Raw genomic sequence first — 24,343 nt, 5'->3', positions numbered from 1 at the left:
AAAACCCGCCCCCTGCCGCCCGGGCGTTGCCTCTCTCCCCGGGCGGCCGGAAGACCTCGCCTCCCAGCGGGGCTGCCTCCCTCCCTCGGCCCGGCACCGGCTGCCTGAAGAGGCACCGCAGGGGCAGGGCATCCCCATCTCACAGCTGGGGACACTGACGCCCGCTTGCTCTTAACTGACACTAAACAGTCCCTTCTGAATTCAGGGAAAGTTTCCCAGCCAATATGGACAGAGCAGAAGAATCAAACACGGGTATCTGGACGTGGCTTGCAAAAAAGCTCCATTTGGGTCAAAAGACGGTGGGGCAGGGGGTCGCTCCTGCCCCTGCCACGCTAGCTTGGCGATCGGAGCTGTCACCTAACCTCAGCGGGCCCCAGTGGTGTCCTCATCTGAAATGCGGATAGCGCAGTATCAGTCCTGAGATACAGCACAACGCCTGACACAAAGAATTATTTGTAAATTATTTGTGAAATTATTAGGAATAAATCAATTGCTAGTGATTATAAAATAAGCTGTTTCTTATCTTTGCCTGAAATACATTTTCGCTCTAATATCTCTCAGTTGAAATTCCAATGTGAAAGGTGTTTGAAAATTCAGCTATGTGCAGCGGTGGGTAGAGGCGTTTGCACTGAACAAAACCTTGCAGTCCACTCCTGGCCCATTTTCTTTTACCGAAATCTATCTAAACCTGGATGAGAAAACTATGACGAATTTAGAAAGTGCTTTTTTTTTTTTTTTTTTTCTAACTAACCCCCACCCCCAGCTAACAATGCTTGTTTACATTTTTTAATGATTTTTTAAAAAATTTAAGGTAGCTTTCATGACACTTGAAAATATATGAAATTCATATTACAGTGTTCATAAATAAGTAGTTTAATTGAACCACAGTTTGTGTATTGTCTACCACTCCATTTGTGATGCAACAAGAGAACTGAGTAGTTCCCACCATATTGCCTGCAAAACCTAAAATATTCACGACCTGGCCTCTTATGAGAAAGGTTCGCTAAGCCAGGTCTAGAGAGCTGAGAGGCCCCTAACAGGGGTCTCAAATTCTCCTGCTGCTTCCATTTCCTGTTAGCCAAGCTGCTTGGATCTGGTTTTCTATCTACCCACAACCGGCTGGCTGAAGACTGAAATGTCCCATGTGTTTCTAAAGGCCAAGCAGTTTCAACATCCAAGTGTGTTAGCTATTACATTATAAACTGGGCCTTTTGCTGAGTCCCTTTGCTGTCCACCTGAAACTATCACAACACTGACAACACTGTTAACTGGCTATACCCCAACAAAAAATAAAAAGTTAAAAAAAAAACACCAACCAAAAAAAACAAAAACAAACCGGGCCTTTCATTACCTACATCTTTGTCACTAATCCAAATGACTGATCCATCAATAAAATAGCTAAGTTCTCTACCTTGGACTATTAAAATTATATATAGTTATGTATAAATGTGTAATTATTAAATTCCTCAACAAAAAGAGAAGAATTATTAAAACACGTATTTAATCACCGAGAACATATATCCACACTAGGAAATTATATTTTCAGATACTCATACAAAATTTAACACAAAATTATAGACTTTGATAATAAGGAATATGCAGATTACTATTCTTTCTCCTTTACCAATTTTTCTATCCTCGGAATTAAAGATGTGACAGCAAGTCGTAGTGCAGGGCCAGAAACCAACAGATTTCTTTGTTTTGACTCAGTCAAAGCTGAAAAGGTAGCATCACATAAATAAATAGTTGAAAAAGGTAATAAGAATCTCATCGCCTTTTCATGGAGTTCTGGGTAACTTGCCTTTGCGTTTATCCAAAACTGAGTTACAGACATTGATTTAAATACTGATTGTAACCTTAAATCTGATGATAATTGTGCTAATTTTTCTTCTTCCAAGTCCGTGAGATTACTCTTTTGGTGATTCGTAAAAGGATTAATTATCCACAGATTTCCTGAACGCACGTCGTCTTCTGGTGGATAACAATCATTGAGCATTTGAGAAAGTCCTTCCAGGTGCTCTAATATAACGCCTGCCATACTGCTCATATTTAAGCCTGATGAGCTGGAGAAGTCAGAAAATGAAGGGAACATGTCATAATCATTCTCTTGTGTGCGCTTCAACCACGTTTTTAACTTTTTCTTAAGCACATCGATTTTATTATACAAATTGAAGAGTGTAGTCATAGTTCCTTGGAGACTTAAATTTAATCCATTTATAAGTGAAAAAATATCTGATAAATAGGCCACCTTTGCAACCCATTCCTCATCAAAAAAATACTTGGCCAAATCTGAATGCTTCTGATTTAAAAATATTTCAATTTCATGTCGTAATTCAAATAATCTTGTTAAAATTCTTCCTCTTGATATCCAACGCACTTCAGCATGAAGTGGTAAATTCACATGCTCAGACCCCATCTCTTCACACAAAATTGTCAACATTCGTGAATTCAACGCATTGCTCTTTATAAAGCTTAAAATTTGTGCTGACTGCAAAAGAATTTCATGTAAGCATGGAGACAACTTTGCTGCTGCTAAATGTTCACGGTGAATAAAACAATGTGTAAATGCCACCGTATTCGTGGCAACTTCTTGAATTTTTGCCCTTAAACCAGAACACCTACCAGTCATACTTGCCGCCCCATCTGTACAGAGACCAACACAATGCTTCCAATTCAGAGATTTACTGTCAATATATTTATTTATTAGTTCAAATATTTCAAAACCCGTCATTTGGGAAGGTATTTCAATGCAACATAATAATTCTTCTTTTATATCACTACAACCATAATCAATGAAACGAATATAGCACAAAAGAAGGGTAGTATTTGAGATTTCTGATGATTCATCTATCTGAAGGGCAAACCACTTTGACTCTCTGACTTTTTGTATCAGCTGATCTTCAATGTCTGCAGATAGTTCATCAATCCTGTGTCCAATTGTATTATTAGAAAGAGGAATGGTTTTCATCTTGTCTCCAGCACTGGAACCCAAAACTTCTGAACACATTTCTACTAAATATGGTTTAATTAATTCTTCAGCAATGGAAAATGGCTTTTTGCTGGCAGCAATTTGGAAAGCAATTAAATAAGAAGCTTTAACAAGTGACTTTTCAACTAGTAAACACTTTTTTAAAGCACTGTTTTGACATTCCATTTCAAGAGATTTTTCTTCAAAAAAATCTACTGGTTTGTTTTCTAATTCTGAATGCTTTGTCTTCAAATGATGAGAAAGATTTGCTGGCTTCATGTTTTCACTGGATAAAATTTCTCCACAGATGACACACTGTGGCCTCGGTGAACTTTCTTTTGATCCCGGACAGATAATAAAACCAACTTTTAAATATTCCGCATCGTAAGTCTGGAAAAAACCTATTCTTTTTTTCTTTGCAGGTGGAGAATCAAGTTCCACATCATTTTTCTCATTAGGCATAGATAAATCTGAATGAAATATTTGAATCAGTTATTTTCAAGAATAAGCAATTTATGTTTATCCCCCAAGCATTTAAAATTTACATTGTTACTATTTATATTTGTCAAGAGCATATATTAATTAAGGTTTAAACACAAACCATAATACTTCCATGATGCCATTTTTAATTCAGTTTTTAGCTGAATTTCTGTTTGTTCAAAGCTTGGTCCCTGACAATAGTATTAATAAAGCCGAGGGCAGTCGTTCATGTCCTAGCAATGCCATGCATTCAATACATGAGTGGAATTAGGGCTGATGTCTGTAGAACACACCAAGTTAAAAATAAACTATTTTACTTTTTAAAAGATGTGGGGACGGGAGTAAGAGGAGAAAAAAAATGTTGAAAAAAGTTAATATTGAGTGAATCTAGATGAAGGGTATATTCATTGTGTATATTCATATATTCTTCCAAGGGTGTTCATTGTGCTGTATTTTCAATCTCAAAATTTTGAATTTTTCAAAATTAAAGTTGAGGGGAAAGGGGTTTCATACCCAGTGTCAAAGTGCAGAGAAATGGATGCTATCAAACATTGCTGGCTGGAGCATAAATTGATATAACTTTTCAGGAGGGTAATTCTGCAATAACACATCAAAATCTATGCCTTAACAATCTATGACAGCTTTTGAATCAGTAATCCCACTACTTAGGATTTATCCTAAGGATATAATTATACAAGTGGAGAAAGATCTGTTTATACACCCTTAACTCAATACTGTTTATAACACTAAAAAACCAGTAGCAATCTAAATGTTCAACCTAAGGAGGATGGATACACGTTATATACATATCCGTATGTTATATACATTGGGATCTGTGCATCCATTAAGAATCGCAATATATATTTAAATTTATGCTGATATGAAATGTTTTCATGCAATATCAAGTAAAAAAGTAGTTTACAACAGTATATGGAAAACATCCTAATAGAATCTAGACATTCAAAAAATGTAATAAGCACACACATACCCACATATGTAGCTGTCCACAGATCCCTTACTACCTTCCATATGTGGATGTGTATTTAATATAAAATACAGGTAAACAAAGAGTGTATCATTTTAACAGGAATATAAAACAAATTAGATTTACTGAGGAAGGAAAACAATTCTCCTTGACTCCTACCAAAAGAAAGACATCCTACATAAAAACTCATGGTTAGTTGTTGACAGAATAAGCTTTTAAATATAGTATATTCTGTGAAGTAAAATTATCATTAAAAAGAAATAGCAAAAAAAGTTTTCAGCAGTATATTTATGACTGAGTACTTTTGCTGTCCACCTGAAATTATCACAATATTGTTAATTGGTTATAAACTCCAATATAAAATAAAAAGTTAAAATAAATGTTTTAGGCAGAATAGGCTATAAAAATACCTGAAAATAAAAGGGTAGTGGGATTAAAAGCAGTTAACATGGATTGGGGCAAGAGTATACAACATTTTCAAATAATTTTCCTGATCACCAATACCTCACACACATAGTTATACTTTTAGTAAATTAATTCAGTGTTTAAAAAAGAACCAAGGTTAATCCACTAAAGCTTGTAACTAAATTTGTATTTAGTAATTATAACAGCCTGTCAGTACATCTCAAGAGCAATGCACATGTACAGGAGATGCTTGTTCAGAAGATATTGTCCACATAACGCTTTGGTATGTATGGATTCAATTTAGTAGTTATTAGTGTTTATTGTCATTAACAAAAGGAATAAATTAGACGTTCAAAGTAAGTGATCCAAGAACTAATGTTTTCACATTTAAGAAACTCCCCATGACTTTTCTTTGTTAAAAAATCAAAACAAGCACACAAAACAGAGAACACACTTACTAAGTGTGGAAAGCACAACACGTACCTGTCTGACACTCCTTGTGTTGTGTATGTGGTTTGCAAGAGGTAGCCTTGGTCTGTGTGACAGGTTTGCACAATAACGCTTTGTTCTTTAAAAGTTTTGAAGACTGGGAAGACAGAAGTTTCATGGCATCTGTCTGCACACTTCCCTAGTTAAAAACAAATTCAGAAACCAAAGACAGATTTTTTTTTTTTTTAGTATCTTCTCACTGACTATAATTGCTATTGATCGAAAGGTGATATATATAAAAAGAAATCTAATTCTCTGAAAGAGTGGTACAATAAAATTGCTTTGGAAAATATATACTAATTACTAATTCTTCAATCAGGATCAGTACCATTTATTGATTTTTAAAAGTACTCTGCCTACAGTAAGTACAACGAAAACAATCTGCAGATTAGGACAACTGGATATTCAGAAAAACTGGATCAAACTTCAGACCATATGCAAAAAAATACTTCATATGGATTAAAGACCTCAACACACAAAAAATAAAACTTTAAAATTAATGGGAGAATTTTCAAATAACCAGAACTCAGAGAAAATACTGTTCATCTAAGAAGGCCTTCTCATCTCTCCTTGCTATTCTCGAGAACTCTGCATTCAGTATATCTTTCCCTTTCTCCCTTGCCTTCTTTCTCCTTTCCCTTTCTTCTGTGCCTGGTTCAAAATTGGGAAAGGAGTATGACAAGGCTGATTTAACTTAAAAGAACATAGGGCTTCCCAGGTGGCATAAGCAGTAAAGAACCCGCCTGCCAATGCAGGAGAAATAAGAGATCCAGGCTCAATCCCTGGGTCAGGAAGATCCCTGGAGGAGGGCATGGTAACCCACTCCATTATCCTTGCCTGGAGGGCCCCATGGACAGAGGAGCCTGGTGGGCTACAGTCCATAGGGTCCAAAAGAGTTGCACATGACTGAAGTGACGTAGCGTGCATGCATACAGAGTACATCATGCCGAATGCCAGGCTGGATCAATCACAAGCTGGAATCAAGACTGCCTGGAGAAATATCAACAACCTCAGAGATGCAGATGATACTAGATGGTAGAAAGTGAAGAGGAACCAAAGAGCCTCTTGATAAGGGTGAAAGAGCAAAGTGAAAAAGCTGGCATAAAATTCAACATTCAAAAAACTAAAGATCATTGCATCTGGTTCCATGACTTCATGGGAAACAGAAGGGGAAAGAGTGGAAACAGTGGCAGATTTTATTTTCATGGGCTCCAAAGTCACTGCAGATGGTGACTGCAGCCACGAAATTAAAAGACACTTGCTCCTTGGAAGAAAAGCTAGGGCAAACCTAGACAGTGTATTAAAAAGCAGAGATACCACTTTGCCAACAAAGGTCCGTATAGTCAAAGCTATGGTTTTTCCAGTAGTCATGTACAGACATTAGAGTTGGACCATAAAGAATGCTGAGCGCCAAAGAATTGATGCTTTTGAATTATGATGCTGGAGAAGACTCTTGCGAGTCCCTTGGACAGCAAGGAGTTCAAACCAGTCAATCCTAAAGCACAGTCCTGAACATTCATTGGAAGGACTGATGCTAAAGCTGAAGTTCCAATACTTCGTCCATCTGATAAGAGCGGACTCACTGGAAAAGACCCTAATGCTGGGAAAGACTGAAGGCAAAAGGAGAAGAGAGCAGCAGAGGATGAGACGGTCAGCTAGCATCACCGACTCAATGAACGTGGATCTGAGCAAACTCCAGGAGATAGTGAAGGACAGGCGAGCCTGATATGCTGCAGTCCAGGGGATCGCAGAGTCAGACAGGACTTAGCGACTGAACAACAACAGAGAAAGTATTCTTAAATAAAACATGAAAGACTACAAGCAGAAAAGGCTGATACAATTGACTACCTTGAAATTTTAAACGTTTGCAAACAAAGGCCTTTAAAGTTAAAGGACAAACAACAGAATGGGCGAATGTATTTAAAACATCTTCTTTCATTCAGTAAACATTTACTGAATGTTTACTACAAGCCAGGCACTGTTCTTAGCCCTGGAAGGTCTTAAATTTAAAAACAAAAGCCAGAAAATTAGGATTGTATTTTAAGAGTGATGGGAAACCACCAATGGTACACAGCAGTCCCTCCACGTCTGCAGTTCTGCTTCCTTGGTTTCAGTTACCCATGGTCAACTGCAGTCTGAAAATACAGTATTAAATGGAAAACTCCAGAAATACACAATTCACAAGTTTATGTTACGGAACTGTGCACCATTCTGGGGAGCACGATAAAATCTCCTGCTGTCCCGTTCTGTCCTGAAGAGGAAGTGAACCATTCCTTTGTCCGGCATATCCTGCCCATTAGTCATTTCGTAGCCCTGGTGGTTCAGACAGTAAAGAATCTGCCTGCAATGCAGAAGACCTGGGTTTGAACCCTGGGCTGGGAAGAGTCCCTGGAGAAGGGAGTGGCTACCCACTCGAGTATTCTTGCCTGGAGAATCCATGAACAGAGGAACCTGGCAGGCTACAGTCCATGGGATCTCATAGTCAGACATGACTGAAGCAATTAACACTTCCACTATTTTTTCCACTTTCAGCCATCAAGGATGTCAAACAATTGCCGTGGTATCACAGTGCTTGTGGTCAAGTAACTATTACTGTATTTAGGTTCCCAGATAGCTCAGTGGGTAAAGAATCTGCCTACAATGCAGGAGACACAAGAGACGCAGGTTCAATCCCTGGGTCAGGAAGATCCTCTGGAGAAGGCCATGGCAACCCACTTCCAGTCTTGCCTGGAGAATCCTGTGGACAGAGGAGTCTGGTGGGCTATAGTCCATTGGGTCACAGTCAGACATGACTGAAGTGACTGAGCACAGCACAGCATAACTCTTATTGTATTTGATAATGGCATCCCAAAACACAAGAGCAGCAATTCAGATACGCCAAAGAGAAGTCCTAAAGTACATCCTTCAAGTGCAAAGGGAAAAGCGTAACACTTCATCACAATGCCTACGTACTTCACCTCAATCATCTCATATCATCCAACAATGGTGATACAGTACAATAAGGTATTTTGAGACAGAGATCACATTCATGTAACTTTCATGATAGTATACTGTTATAACTGTTCTGTTATTGCTATGGTTGTTAATCTCTTACTCTGCCTAAGTTATAAATTAAACTTTATCATAGATGTGTATATATAGGAAAAAAATTAGTGTATATATTGGGTTTGGTACTGTCCATAGTTTCAGGCATCCACTGAGGGTTTTGCAACATATTCCCCACAGATAAGGGGAAGACTGTTATTTAAACTTACTTTTTAAATAGATGTTGAAAGAAAATAAAGTGAAGTTGCTCAGTCGTGTCCAACTCTTTGTGACCCCATGGACTGTAACCTACCAGGCTCCACTGTCCATGGGATTTTCCAGGCAAGAGTACTAGAGTGGGTTGCCATTTCCTTCTCCAGGGGATCTTCCCAACCCAGGGATTGAACATGGGTCTCCAGCACTGCAGGCAGGCGCTTTACTGTCTGAGCCACCAGGGAAAGCCACAATAGATGTTAGATGCAATAATTTTGAATGATGTAGTCATTCATAAAGTATATGCATGAAAAGTAAGTTTTCTACAACTGTGTGCCATGTATCCAAACTCAGTCTTGAACACAGTGTTCTCAGTCTCTTATACATCCTTCTAGAGATGGGCTATATAATTAAGTTGCTTCTGATTACACGATGTTGTTGTTCAGTTGCTCAGTCGTGTCCAACTCTTTGTGACGCCATGAACTGCAGCAAGCCAGGCTCGCCTGTCCTTCACTATCTCCTGGAGTTTGCTCAAACTCATGACCATTGAATTAATGATGCTATCCAACATCTCATCCTCTGCTGCCACCTTCTCCTGCCCTCAATTTTTCCCAGCATCAGGGTCTTTTCCAATGAGTAGGCTCTTCATATCAGGCTCTATCATATCAGGTAGGCATATCATATCACATCAAAGTATTGAAGTTTCAGCTTCAACATCAGTCCTTCCAATGAATATTCAGGGTTGATTTCCTTTAGGACTGACTTGCTGTCCAAGGGACTCTCAAGAGTCTTCTCCAGCACCACAGTTCAAAAGCATCAATTCTTCAGCACTCAGCCTTTACACATGGTAGCATATTATTAGCAAGGTCAGCACCTTGCTTTGCCACTTAGCTAACTATCTTGGAAGTATTTTCATATAACTTTATACAAAGCTGCCTGTTAACACTTTTATACACTGAATGCACTATATGTAATTTGAAAAGTCCCTGCTGCTGAACATTAAATGTTACAAATCTTTTGCTACCATAAACAAATAAATATCGTTACATACAAATTGATTCTGCATGTGCTAGTGTATCTATAGACTAAGGTCTTTTCTCTTTTCCTGCAAAGCCTTTACTGTCTCCATTTGGTCCATGGCTTGGGAGAGGGCTCCTGGGTCATTAAAAAGCTGCCTAGTGGCTTTAGGAAGATGTTCAGGCAGAAGTCCTGACACCTGGGGGATGCACAGTGGCCCCTCAGAGGCAGCTGGGCCAGAGGCTCTGAGCCCTTCTGGAGTTGAGGCTGACCCCTCAAAGGGACACGTGCCGGCCCAACGGCAGCCAATCTGTCAGGTGGATGCCCAACTTCTTGCTGAGTTTCACCTCCTCATCTGTGAAGTGATTCTCCAGGACGTCACAGAGCCGGAGGTCTGCACAGGCAGAACCAGGGTATGAAGACCCAAAAGGGCTTGGTTCAGGTTCTTCTCCACGACCACAGCAGTGTCCACAGTGTCCAGGGTTCTACCTCACTCATCGTGGGACAGCTTCGGCCACCCTGGAGGAGGATGCAGCCACTGCACCAGGTTTGTATCTTCAAGAGACCAACTCTCAGGAGAAGTGGTCCACATTCTCCAGAGCCACAGTGCCATGGTGGAAATGGATGCTCAGAGAGCAGTACGTGTGGGAGGCCTGCAGATGCAGGTTGACCACGCATTTCATGCTGGCCTCCACCTTGGTGGAATAATTCTGATTAATCTGGGAGTTCTTGGTTGACTGGTGGTAATAAAGACAATGTTGGCTGGTCCTGGAGACAGTGGATAGCTGAGAAGATGGTTCTGAAGGTTAGGACTGGAAAAGAGGTTGGAGGGTGGTCAGAGGCTGCAAGAAGAGGAGTCCCTGGGTCTATTCCAGCTAGACCCTATTGAAACAAGAGACAGATCCGCAGGACTGCCAGGCGTGCTGACTAGAATAAGGTCGTGTGAGTGCTATTTGGTGGGTCAAAGTATATGAAAATCTGTATATTACAATGTAAAGGAGCCTGTCTGTTTCCCAATACTGTTAAACACCATCAAATGTTTTTTGCTGTTTCTCAATAAGTGAGAAATTATGTAATAGTAGTATGGTTAGATATTTTTCATGTTTAAGCATTATTTATTATATTTCCTCTTCTGTGAACTGTCTATTCATATCCTTTTCCTGGTTTTCCTTTATCTTTTAATTCTAGGCATGTTTTTTAATGGGCAGTATAATATGGGACAAACCCAAAAATTCAAATAGCAAATAATGAAAAAATAATTCTCCCTGTTAAAATTCTCTCCCAGTCTTTCAGTTCTCCTCAGAGGTAATCACTGCTGTCTCATTACTGGCTGCCTTCCAGAGGTATTCCATACAAACGTACAGGCACAAAACATATATAAGACTGCTTTGTGTCTGTACATAAAGAGCCACCACATTCTTTTTAACTGCATGATATTCCACTGCACGGGATACGGTATATTTAACTACAGTCTGAACAGAGCAGCTGTGTATGCGTGCAAGGGACTCCACTTGCCAGGCCATGTGACTAAGTGTGGAATTGGAGAGGATGCATTTCAGACTCTCTATCTAGGGCTATTTTTTTTTTTCTAATTTATACAATATCTCAGGATGAACTCACAACAGCCCTGATCACCAATGAAACCACCAAGATGTTTACAGGCTTTTCCTACTACAAACAATACTGCAACTGTTATCCTTGTACATCATTTCATACATGTGCAGAATAGATCTGAAGGGTAAATTCTTAAAATTGGAGCTCCTGGGTAAAAGAGTACTTACATTTTAAATTTTAACAGGTTTTACTAAGCTGCCCTCTGTAGCAGTTTTACCAACTGCTATTGGCATTTTTATCTTTGCCATCTGATAAAACTATAGTTCTAAATAGCATTTCTCTAATCTTGAAGCTGAATTATGTTTGTGTATGTTTAAGAACTATTTTTATTTCCAAGTCTGTAAAATTATGGATCATACTCTTACCCATGTTCCTAATGGGTGTTGGGTCTTCTGACTGACTCACAGAAACTCTTTACTTATGGGAAAAAATAGCCTTCTACAACATAAATTGCAACTTCTTCATTTTTCTCATGTGTCTTGACTTTGAAATGTAGTTGAATTTTCCTCACAAATCTTTTATGGCTTTTGGGTTCTGCGACATATTTAGAGAGATTTCCCTACTTCTGCATTAAAATTCTTTCCTATACTTTTTCCTAATACTTTCATTATTTTTTAAACTTGAAACCGTTCTCCATCTGGGCATCATTTTGGTTTAACTTAGGAGGTAGAAATCCTATGGTATTTTCTTCCATATGTCTACTCAGTTGTCACAACACTGTTTATTGAATAATCTAGATCTCTCCTAATGATGTGAACTGCCACCTTTATTATTTCTAAAGTCATGTGTATGTGTGTATATATATATACACATACATATATATATATTTACATATATATTATAATTTTATATAATTATATATATATTTATGCATGCATGCATGCATGCTAAGTCACTTCAGTCGTGTCCAACTCTGTGCAACCCTATGGACAGCAGCCCCCAGGCTCCTCTGTCCACAGGATTCTCTAGGCAAGAAAACTGGAGTGGGTTGCCATTTCCTTCTCCAGATTTATATATAATATATATAACATTTCTATAACATTTATAATTATATATAATTTTAAAATAAATTTTATTAAATAAAAAATTATTAAATATTTATATAAATATATTGTATGTATTAGATATTAATAAATATAAATATATATATTTTTATATATTTAGGTCTATTTCTGGACTTTTTTTCTATTGAACTGTCTCTCCGTGGCTTCCTGTTGTTTCAACTATGTAGCTCTATAAAATCTATTGTATAAATGATTCACTTCACATCTAAAACTACCACAGCACTGTAAATCAACAATATGCTAATAAAATTTTTTAAACTTTTTTTTAAATTTGTAGTTATAATTTGGGGAACTAGCTCTTCCCCTTCTTTATTCTTCTTTTTCAGAATTTTGTTGAAAGTTTTTAAAGCATCAGAGTGACAATCTGATTTGTGTTTTAAAATGATCATTCTGGCAACACTGTGGAGGAAAAAAACTGAAAATGGCAAGAATGGAAGGAGAAAGACAAGCAGCAGGTCACCACAATAATACAGAAGAAAGATGGTGGTGGCTCAGACTAAGAAGATGGCACCAGCAGTAATAAGAAGTAAGGAACACTGCAGAGGAAGTGTGCAGGAAATAAAAGGACTCAGCTTTACCTGAGATGGCTATTCATCATCTAACAGTAGATGTCATGCAGACAGTTGGATGGATACGTGAACCTAGAGCTCAGACGTCAAGGCAAGAGAAGTAAGTCTGGTAATCAGCCACCATCCAGGTGGTTTAAAACCAGAGGACTGTATGAGTCCCCTATAAAGAAATGTGAAGATTGACAAAAGAAATAATAAGTATGATGACCTAGAAGTTGAAGGTATTTCAAGGAAGGAAAGAGAGATCAACTGTATCAAATGTTACTGAAAGCATGAGGAGAATGAGAACTGAAAACGGACCACTAGATTTGGCAAAATAAAGACTAATGGAGATCTTGACAAGAAATATTTCAGCAGAGTGGTACAAATAAAAGCCTGACTAGAGTGAGCTAAGGAAGGAAAACAGATTAAAAAAATGATGCAACAAGCAGAGGCCACCCTTAAAGGATTTTTTTCCAAAATGGAAAGCAGAAAAATGGGATAGTAACTGAAAGGCCATGGTATTAAAGAAGGATTTTTTTCAGGTAGGAAATAATACCACATGTTTTTGTGTTGATAAAAATGATGAGTAGAAAGGAAGACAAATCCAGAATATAGAAAGAAATCCATAAGAAAAAAGACAAATACAAAAATGGGGAATAATTAAAAAGAGGAAATTCAAAGAAAAGTCAAATGTTCACAAACAGAAATATAAGCAAACTCACTAGTAATCAGTGACATACAAAATAAAACAATAAGATATTACTGAAGACTGGCAAAAAAAAGTTTAAATCTGAAAACATAAAATGATACTAAGGCTGTAGGAAATGAGTACAAACAGAAACTGCCGGTGGAAATAAAAACTGGAACACCCGCTCAACAGGGTGATTTGAAAACTAAAATGCAAATACACTTTGTCCTCAAAATTCCACTCTTCCATGTCTACACTAGACAAACACACCTGTACACATGCACGAGAAGACGTATACGAGAATGTTCATTCATTGAGCAGAAATTTTTGATAGTGAAGCAACATACGCTTATCAACAGGGCAATAGATAAATAAAATGTGGTATCTACATGCAATGTAGGAGATCAAACCAGTCAATCCTAAAGGAAATCAACCCTGAATATTCACTGGAAGAAATTTTGCTGAAGCTGAAGCTCCAATACTTTCACCACCTGATGCGAATAGCCGACTCACTGGAAAAGACACTGATGCTGAGAAAGATTGAAGGCAAAAGGAGAAGCAGGCAGCAGAGGTTAGACAGCATCACTGAGTCAATGCACCTGCATTTGAGCAAATTCTGGGCAATAGTAGAGGAGAGAGGAGCCTGGCATGCTGTAGTTCATGGGGTGCAAAGAGTCAGACCACAACCCAGCAGCAGAACAACAAAATATACAATATTATCAGCAGCAGTAGAAATGCACTAAATCTATTCAGAATCAGATGGGTATTTTAAAAAATAAATTATTTTCCATGGATGTGTATATATGAACGTGAAAGATTAAAAGCAGTCTGAAAGGACACACACCGAATTCGTAACAGTAGCTGCCTCTAGGGATGTGAAAAAGGACTGGGGGCAGTGATTCATTTTTTAAACAGGGAGGGTAAGAAAAGAAAAAACTGTGAGCAAATAAGCCAAATCTATCAATGGTTAATTATGGATGGAGGGAATACCGTAGAACACGGAGTTGGCAAAGCTTGGTTCATCAGCCCATCATTTGTGTTTTAAAGTTTTACTAGAACAGAGCCACTCACTCACTCAGGTATTATCGATGGCTACTTCTGCACTACAGTGGCAGAAGTAAGGAGTTGGAACAGAGACTGCATGGCCTGCAAAGTCTAATTTACTCTCTAGACCTTTACAGAAGTTTGCTGACATTTGCAGGATGTTTTCTTCTTTGCACTTCCCAGTACCTCACCTTTCCCCCAAATTTAGGACCACTTAAATAACCTGAAGGAATCCAGGAAACAAAGAAAAAGATTCTAAAACAGTCCGGTTTTCTTTTTTTAAAATCATAAAAATACTACATTATTTATTATTATACCTTTTATAGACTAAACTGAAAATATTAACCAGAACTCTTCTGTAACACAGTTTAAATGACTGGGTGAATTACAGAAGTACTCCTTATAGGGAAAACATATGTAGGGCAGTCACATTTAATATGAGAAATATGCTCCTGAATAATTCAAAACCAACATAATTTAAGACTAATTGTCCCATACACATAGAGGAAGGATGCATTATCACAGAATATAAACTTATAATATAGAATATTTTCATAATATATAACATAATACATAACAATACTTATTTCATGACAATACACATTAATTTAAGGCACAATACATTAATAATTCATTATATAATTAAGCAGTTCATAAAATTATTAATTCTATAACAGTGATTTGTTAATCATGTAATTTTAAAATAATTTAAAGTACAATACATAATATACATATAAATATGAAATTAACTTAATGACAGTTCATTAACTAATGTGGTATACTGCCTAAAAATAATTAACTAGTGTTATCATTATCCTCTTCCAACAATCTTAATAATGGGAGAGTTAAGAGATATCAAATTAAGTAGGATAAACTCTCTCTCCACATTATGGCGAAGGCTGGTCTGATTTCCTGGAAGACTTCTGCTAAAGAATGAAGCTAATGAATCTAACATGGTTTGGGTTTTTGCTCTTTTTTTCCCCACTGAGGATTTCTTCATATGCAAAGACACTTGTCCATCTTTCACTTCACCACCATGGAGTGCAATCCACATATGGATCATCTTCAAAACTAGCAACTGTTGCTGAAATATGGTCCAAAGTCTATGCCAGTCGCTTCGCTGCTAGTTGATGCGCTGAAGACCCAGGCTAATTGCTGGGGCCCTCTTCCTATTACCTTTGTTTTTCTAATTCTAGCAAGTCCTCCTTTATTAATCCCTGGGAAACAACCCAAGTAAAATCTCAACATCCCTTTCATCAACCTTGCACAAATTTACCTTCTTTGCCATTTTAAAAGCTTCTGTATTAGCAGATGTTATGTTGTCTTCCAAGTTAAAGACTCTTTAAATTCTGGTAAAGCTGAAATAAATAGTCCATCCTAAAGGAAATCAGTCCTGAATATTCATTGGAAGGACTGATGCTGAAGCTGAAACGCCAATAGTCTGGCCACCTGATGCAAAGAACTGTCTCACTGGAAAAGACCCTGATGCTGGGAAAGATTGAAGGCAGGAGGAGAAGGGGACGACAGAGGGTGAGATGGTTGGATGGCATCACCAACTCAATGGACATGAGTCTGAGTAAACTCTGTGAGTTGGTGATGGACAGGGAAGCCTGGCATGCTGCAGTCCATGGGATCGCGGAGTCGGACACGACTGAGCAACTAAACTGACTGACTGACTGACTGAACGCTGAAATGTTTTGATAGCTTCAGTGCTAGCAGATATAGCTTGCCTGCTCATTTTTATATTCTTAAAACCTTGGTGGGCTTTAAACTTGAAAAGCCAGCCATGACTTGTAGTAAACCTTTTTGTCTCAGTGTCACCTCCTTTCAAATCATCAAAAATACTTCATGTCTTAGCACAGATGAGAGCTTGGCCTTAGGGGCACATTATGGCAGCATTGATCTTACACCTGTGTTGCCAGGACTTTTTCAATTTATTCCATCATCCTTGCCTGGTTACAAGATAATTTCATGAACTAAAGGGTGTATCTGCTCTAAAACCACTTTGGGGTTTTTTGAACATTATCTCTAAGACCCTGCAGGGTGCACTCTCCTAAATTAACAGCATGAGATATCATAGCAATGGTCTAGCCTTCTTCACAGAGTTTTATCACATCTAACTTCTCCAAATTTATTGAATTTGGGGCACACTTTTTTAGTACAGCACTACCACTTAATGAACCTCAATCACATTGTTACCTGACATTTTTTAAAAGACTTTTAATTGTATCAAGAGCAAATATTAAGAGAGCAACACAATAACGAAAACATTAACCCAAGATATGACACATTAGGTTTTGTGTGATATTGATAAAGGATGATAGGAATTTTGTTTTCCTGCTAAAGTGATGCTGACATAAGACAGTGACATAGTCTGCAACTCTTTCAGCCTGCCAGATTTGAAATTATGCATTTCTTTAAATTTTTTTTTAATTTTGGGAAGTTCCACAATAAAGAATTTAAATATTATCTTACTTTGCACTATTTTCAGCTTCACATAATCCAAAGATGCATAAAACAATACAGTGAACTTTTCCAGAACCTTCTAGTCTTAAAGAAAAATACTTGAAAGGAGTAAGAGAAAAATAAGCAGCCAGATGGAATTAACAAGTATTTAAAGAAACTAAGGAACCAGAACACAAACAGTAAAACAAATCAGAAATGCATTCTTATTAACAATCTAACTTTAAAATTCAAAAACAAAAATTAGTGCATAGTATATTACTCCACTTTTTAAAACAACTAAGTAGCAAATAGAAATATACTCAGACATACCTTAGAAGCTATATATCAAAATGAAACTAAACCCAAGGAACATTAATCAGGAAGATAATTAATAAAACTTACATTTTCAATGATCTTTGTTGCCTCTTTAGTAACAACTGCACCTGTTATAAATTAAAACATACATTATTATCCCTAGAATATACACAAGTAAACACTGAAACCAAGAGGTCATTTTCCTCTCTCTAAGGTGGTCTAGAGTCTAGTCCAGAATTTCTCAAAAAATAGTACAAGGAAATTTGGCATCAATATCACCTGGGGTGCTTGGTAAAGGCAAGAGATTCCTGGGTCCCAATCCCAACATACTGTGTTAGAATCTCTGATGTTAAAGGTAGCTATATTAAATCATTGGGATTCCTTAAAAAATAAATTATACATACCACTTCCTTCTCTATGCACGCCACCCTGCTTGCTACCCACTTCCCTCAGGGACAGAGGGGCATGTTTCTTCATATAAATGTACATGCGAGTATTACCAGTAGGTGCTGTTTACACTAGGAAAAAACCTCTACAGTTTACCCAAATGCCTTTACTTCAAGTCATACCTTTTGAAACACCACTCCCTGTGGGCTGGGCAGGAGATATTTTTGCCAATGACACCACATTGGTTATAACTGGTGTTGTATTTGTCCTTGCAGCAGGGAGCGCCACTGAAGCAATGTGTGCCTTAGAAATATTTACTGATTAAAATAAACAAAAAGGTAAGACAAAAGGATCACATGCACACATTAAAAAAACTCTATTTAACAACGAAGTTTCAAGGCAATACAAATATATAACTGCATAATGTTGGGTTTCCCAAAGAAAGGCAATGCCAAAGAATGCTCAAACTACCGCACAATTGCACTTATTTCACATGCTAGTAAAGTAATCCTCAAAATTCTCCAAGCCAGGCTTCAACAATATGTGAACCATGAACCTCCAGATGTTCAAGCTGGTTTTAGAAAAGGCAGAGGAGCCAGAGATCAAAATGCCAACATCCACTGGATCATCGAAAAAGCAAAAGAGTTCCAGAAAAACATCTATTTCTGCTTTATTGACTATGCCAAAGCCTTTGACTGTGTGGATCACCACAAACTGTGAAAAGTTTTTCAAGAGATGGGAATACCAGGCCACCTGACCTGCCTCTTGAGAAATCTGTATGCAGGTCAGGAAGCAACAGTTAGAACTGGACATGGAACAACAGACTGGTTCCAAACAGGAAAAGGAGCACGTCAAGGCTGTATATTGTCACCCTGCTTATTTAACATATATGCAGAGTACATCATGCGAAAAGCTGGGCTGGATGAAGCACAAGCTGGAATCAAGACTGCCGGGAGAAATATTAATAACCTTAGATATGCAGATGACACCACCTTTATGGCAGAAAGCAAAGAAGAACTAAAGAGCCTGTTGATGAAAGTGAAAGAGCAAAGTAAAAAAGTTGGCTTAAAGCTCAACATTCAAAAAAGTAAGATCATGGCATCCAGTCCCATCACTTCACGGCAAATAGATGGGGAGACAATGCAAACAGTAGCAGACTTTATTTTGGGGGGCTCCAAAATCACTGCAGATGGTGACTGCAGCCATGAAATTAAAAGACGCTTATTCCCTGGAGGAAAAGTTCTGACCAACCTAGACAGCATATTAAAAAGCAGAGACATTACTTTGTCAACAAAGGTCCGTCTAGTCAAGGCTATGGTTTTTCCAGTGGTCATATATGGATATGATAGTCGGACTAAAGAAAGCTGAGCACCGAAGAATTGATGCTTTTGAACTGTGGTGTTGGAGAAGACTTGAGAGTCCCTTGGACAGGCAGGAGATCAAACCAGTCCATCCTAAAGGAAATCAGTCCTGAATATTCATTGAAAGGACTGATGTTGAAACTGAAACTCCAATACTGTGGCCACCTGATGCGAAGAACTGACTCATTTGAAAAGACCCTGATGCTGAGAAAGATTGAAGGCGGGAGGAGAAGGGGAAGACAGGATGAGATGGTTGGATAGCATCACCGGCTCAGTGGACATGAGTCTGAGTAAACTCTGGGTGTTGGTGATGGACAGGGAGGCCTGGTGTGCTGCAGTCCATGGGGTCGCAAAGAGTTGGACACAATTGAGCAACTGAACTGAACTGAACTGAATGTTGGGTTGGGTGATCCTGTTTAGTGTTCACTGGGACTTAAAGGGTGCCTAATTCTCTAAAATTAGAAACTTCAAATACTTAATGTATAAAAATACAGTTATCGGCTTCAGGATTGACTGGACTTTTCCATTAGTGAATGTTAAAATTTCTACACCGAAAGCTTGATTCAAATAAAAATTTAACCTGATAATTTTTATAAATAAGTTGGTGACGTAGCTCTTCATCCACATAAGAACACTGATTTTGTTAACCCACATTATAGAATGAAAATTCCACCATTACCCGGACTGGTCTTAGGGAATGGATGATAACACAAAAGATTAGCTCAAGGCATATGTGGTCAAGGTGATGATTAATAAGATTGCAAAAGTAGACAAAGGCCAGACCATAAAGCCAGAGCATGTGAATCCTGTCAATTCAGGAGCACTCCAGGCTTTGATAAGAGAACATAACATCAAATGTTTTTAGCCTAACTCAGAGAAGTGCTACTTCAGAGAGCTACTTTCAGAACATGCCACATATCTATTCATCTGGATATTTTGACCACATTAGCTGTCCTACTTGCAAAATTATTTTATTCTTAGCCAGGAAAAACTTTGCTACCCATGAAGAACTGGTCTACTTTATTCTTTCTGATATAATTAATGTGTTGTTCTTTTTCCCTTGGCTACAAGCAAGCTCTGAATCAAATCTCATACCAGTAACAGCCACTATATTAACATATCCTCTTCCTTTGTTTGCCCTGATTTCTATTTTTATTTCTGCTTTATTAACTGAATAGCAACATATCACTTAGTGTAAGTTATTTATATACAGATAAATTCAATCAAAAGCAAACAAATCTAATTTTCCTAGAAAATTACTGCTTATATATTTATTGATTCCTTGGTATGTTTGATTTTGAAAACAAAAAGCATCAAGATTAATTTGCCCACTAGGGCAATCTTTAAGGATTCTTAAAGGAAAATTTAAGTAAATTTAGGCTATCTGAATGCAGTGAAATTTTGTTATTATATTATTTACAACTTTGAGTGCTGACAGTAACTTAGCAGTGACAGAAAGAGCCCATTAACCAAGTTTAATTTTACCTTTATTTTGTGAAAAAGGGTCATTCATAATTTGCTGACGATGACAAAACTCCAAGACACAAAATAGGTTACAGAAATGTTTGATGTTTCCTCGCCATTTTATGGACTCACTTAGCTTTCCCTGTCGTTTACAACCATCACACTTGGCCATCTGAGAAAGAAATGTGAAACAGGATAGGCTGAAAACTATAAAACAATGAAAACATAACACTAATCATAAAACTAGAAGGAACTATGAAAACAGAATGTATGAGTCAGTTGAGATCACAAAATGTAAGGTTCCTACCTCAAGATATTGTAGTCAAAAATATATACACTATTCATTTTATTGAGAAGATATAAAAATTGATCTCCTGTTTTCAAAATTACTGGTGAAGGAATCAAAAGATAGGCTTTTTTTTTTTTTTAAGGTTAAGAGGCAGCCTGCTGCTGCTGCTAAGTCACGTCAGTCGTGTCTGACTCTGTGCGACCCCATAGACAGCAGCCCACCAGACTCCCCTGTCCCTGGGATTTTCCAGGCAAGAACACTGGAGTGGGTTGCCACTGCCTTCTCCAATGCATGAAAGTGAAAAGTGAAAGTGAAGTGGCTCAGTCGTGCCCGACCCTCAGCGACCCCATGGACGGCAGCCTACCAGGCTCCTCCGCCCATGGGATTTTCCAGGCAAGAGTACTGGAGTGGGGTGCCATTGCCTTCTCCAAGAGGCAGCCTACTGCAGTATAAAGAATATGGGCTATGGTCACTCTGCTGTGCACGCGGACTGATACATTGTTGTTAATCAGCTATACTCCAATATAAAATAAGTTAAAAAAAAAAAAAAGAATATGGGCTTTCTGGTCATAAAGACTTAGATTCATTCAAAAAATATCTAACTAGGTTTCCTTCGTCTTGAGCATTGAGATAGGTCCTAGTCATATAATTATGAAAACGACATACCTTCTCTCAAAGAAAACTATATTTTAGGTAGCTAGACAAGTAAACAGGTGATTTTACTGGAGTGTTACAGGTGCTGTTCCTCTCCTACCAGATTCTTGATGGGAACATTACATAACCTCCCTGGACCTTATTCTTTTTCCTTATTTATAAACAGGCAATACCAGAACAACCTAACAACAGCAATACTATACCTTATCTCTTAGGATTGTGAAAGTGTTAGTCACTTAGTCGTGTCCAACTCTTTGCAACCTGATGGGCTGTAGCCCACCAGGCTCTTCTGTCCATGGGATTTTCCAAGCAAGAAAACTGGAGTGGGTAGCCATTTCCTTCTCCAGGGATCTTCCCGACCCAGGGATCAAACTTACATCTCCTACACTGCAGGCACATTCTTTTACCATCTGAGCCACCAAGGAATGTGGTGAAGATTAAATGAAATAATATTTATGAAGCACCAGACATGTATTAGTGGTTTAATTGCAGCTTTTCTTGTTAGGCTTTCAAAAAAGTAATTTTAAAAAAAGAAGGCAGATGAAGGGTAGGGAGGTCAGAGTCATTTAACTCATGAAGTGAGAGCAAAGGCTCACTTCAAGTTCCTCAGAACCACTTCTGAATGAGAGAGCCACTTAAGGCAACATAACTGTGTAAAATTTCAACTACAAAGAACTAAAAGTTATAAATAAGATCCGTGTGCCTTACAAGAAAGCAAAAAATAAAAGGAACAGTTCCCCAAACAACAATAAAATCTCCAAAAATCCTATCTTCTTGACCCCAAAGATTTCATGTTTGTAGTCAACTGAATTTTGCTTTAGGAGCCCACAGCCCATAATTTATTTATTTACCTAGTTCTAAACAACCAATTTCTCTTCACATAATCTGAATATATTTTAAATAGAAAATAACTGTACCAACTTCAGAAAGTCAAAGAGCTATATCATATTTACCTGATAAAACAGAACAGTAAATTTGGTCATGCAATCTTCACAACAGAACTCTTCCAACTTGCCCTCCAGTCGATTTTCTACCAAATTAGGGGATGTTTGTGAACAATAACTGCACATCTTACAGTAGCTTCCCCATCGTTCTCCAAAGTCACGGGCAGAGAGGAATTTGCAAACTGAGAACCAGAAGGATAAAAGGAAGATACATCAAGTTTACATTAACCAGAAGGCAGTGAAGTGAATTTCTACAGTCTTCAATAATACCAGCCTTAAGCTAACTTCTAAATCTGGACACAATTATTTGGCTCTAAGTTAAAAGATAGTCCTATCTGTATTCACAAAACAAACTCGTATCACCTTTGAAACATACACTGTAAATATTAGGTTATCTATATTCAGAAACATAAGAGGTATAAAAGTTCCTTAAGCCGAGAAGCAGTAATTGCCCAAGTACCCCGTTTATGAAAGGGTACAAAAAAAGATCTCTGAAGTTAAACTTACAAAGAGATTTTCTATACTCCATACTAAGACCATTGTTCTAATTATATTTGGAAAGGTTTTCTTTATTGAGATTATTATAACATTTAAAAGGATAGACTTAGAAGTGAGTTAAGTATAAACTCAATAAAAAAGCTTCAAATTATACCTCAAAAAAGAAATTTCTTGAAAATTAATTGTGGATTAATAAGGCACCCCACTCCAGGACTCTCGCCTGGAAAATCCCATGGACGGAGGAGTCTGGTAGGCTCCAGTCCATGGGGTCGCTAAGAGTCAGGCATGACTGAGCGATTTCACTTTCACTTTTCACTTTCATGCATTGGAGAAGGAAATGGCAACCCACTCCAGTATTCTTGCCTGGAGAATCCCAGGGACAGAGGAGCCTAGTGGGCTGCCGTCTATGGGGTCGCACAGAGTCGGACACGACTGAAGCGACTTAGCAGCAGCAGCAGCAGCCCAACTCATCACAAATTACTTCATAACCACCACATGCTCTATGGCTACAACTGAGCTTTTTTCTTACCTTCACTACAGAATGGCTTATCAACTCCTGAGAATCGTACAGTCTCCTTTATAATTTTCTGTAGTTTACAGTAGTCACACATTGCCATAACTCTATTTTTCTTTTTGTATTCATCAGAGCAAAGCTTGCCACAAAACAGAAACATTCTCCCCTGCAGAAGAACAGTCATTAATATCTAATTAAAGTGTTGCTTTATTTTTAAGAAATCTTTTTCTTTCTCACTTCAAAGAAAACTGAGTGAGTGACTGTCAAACATGAAAAGACAAAAACGCTTCTATTGGATAAACTCATATATTCAATCCCTTTTATGATCTCTCTTTACCTTGTAAAAAAGAAGTTCTGGTTTTGTCGCAAACAGATGGTTACAGTGCTGACACCTGAGTCTGACAATCCTATGGGTTAAAGCAACTTGCTGGAACTGAGCAGGAGGCTGGAGACTGGCTGCAACAGAGCCACTGACGGAGCGGGGGGAAAAGGCAGAGGTGTGACCTCTTCCGGCTGACACTGCTGACCCAGAGGGTGGGCTTACAATCACTTGGGTCTGAGATACAGGCACTGCCGAAGAGTTTGCTCCTTTTGGCTTGTTAAATACATTCTGAATAAATACAGATAAGGCAAAGATTGTATCAAGTAAGAAATAAGATAACTTGGTCATTTTCATTTTCTCATTTTAATAAATTAATTTCCCCCAATGTTTCTGCAAAATTTTCTTAAGGAGTTCACAGAAGAGTTGAAATGGCATATTCCCAGAATAGGACTGAGGAATGTAGCACTAAAAGGTTGCAAAAAAAAAAAAAACGCTGCAGACTAAAATTCAGGCTTTCCAGACAAAGATCTCTAGTACATAACTCTAATAAGTAAGACCAGGCTTCTTCTTTCCCTCCACCTGCACACCTATTACCAACCAGAATCTCC

The 24,343-nt window shown here is 38.0% G+C and overlaps 1 protein-coding gene across 5 annotated transcripts in view; it reads right to left on the bottom strand.

Annotated features, from left to right (window-relative positions):
• Nucleotides 1-1,482: 1,482 nt before the first annotated feature.
• ZMYM6 (zinc finger MYM-type containing 6) overlaps nt 1,483-24,343 on the bottom strand; it is a 45,109-nt gene continuing 22,248 nt past the window's right edge. For all 5 annotated transcript variants that reach the window (XM_027537900.1, XM_027537899.1, XM_027537902.1 and 2 more), the window contains exons 9-16: nt 23,751-24,023; nt 23,429-23,579; nt 22,411-22,583; nt 20,536-20,686; nt 17,872-18,006; nt 17,390-17,430; nt 5,322-5,466; nt 1,483-3,438 (exon numbers count right to left, since the gene is read on the bottom strand). In XM_027537900.1, coding sequence (XP_027393701.1) covers nt 1,607-3,438; nt 5,322-5,466; nt 17,390-17,430; nt 17,872-18,006; nt 20,536-20,686; nt 22,411-22,583; nt 23,429-23,579; nt 23,751-24,023 — 2,901 coding nt within the window. In that variant the 3' untranslated portion in view covers nt 1,483-1,606. The remainder of the gene's footprint in view (nt 3,439-5,321; nt 5,467-17,389; nt 17,431-17,871; nt 18,007-20,535; nt 20,687-22,410; nt 22,584-23,428; nt 23,580-23,750; nt 24,024-24,343) is intronic.

This window comes from Bos indicus x Bos taurus, chromosome 3 (assembly GCF_003369695.1).
Source record: "Bos indicus x Bos taurus breed Angus x Brahman F1 hybrid chromosome 3, Bos_hybrid_MaternalHap_v2.0, whole genome shotgun sequence".
NCBI classification, from domain to species: Eukaryota; Metazoa; Chordata; class Mammalia; order Artiodactyla; family Bovidae; genus Bos; species Bos indicus x Bos taurus.
Note: the sequence above shows the minus strand (reverse complement) of the source record. Positions and strands in the feature narration are given on the sequence as shown.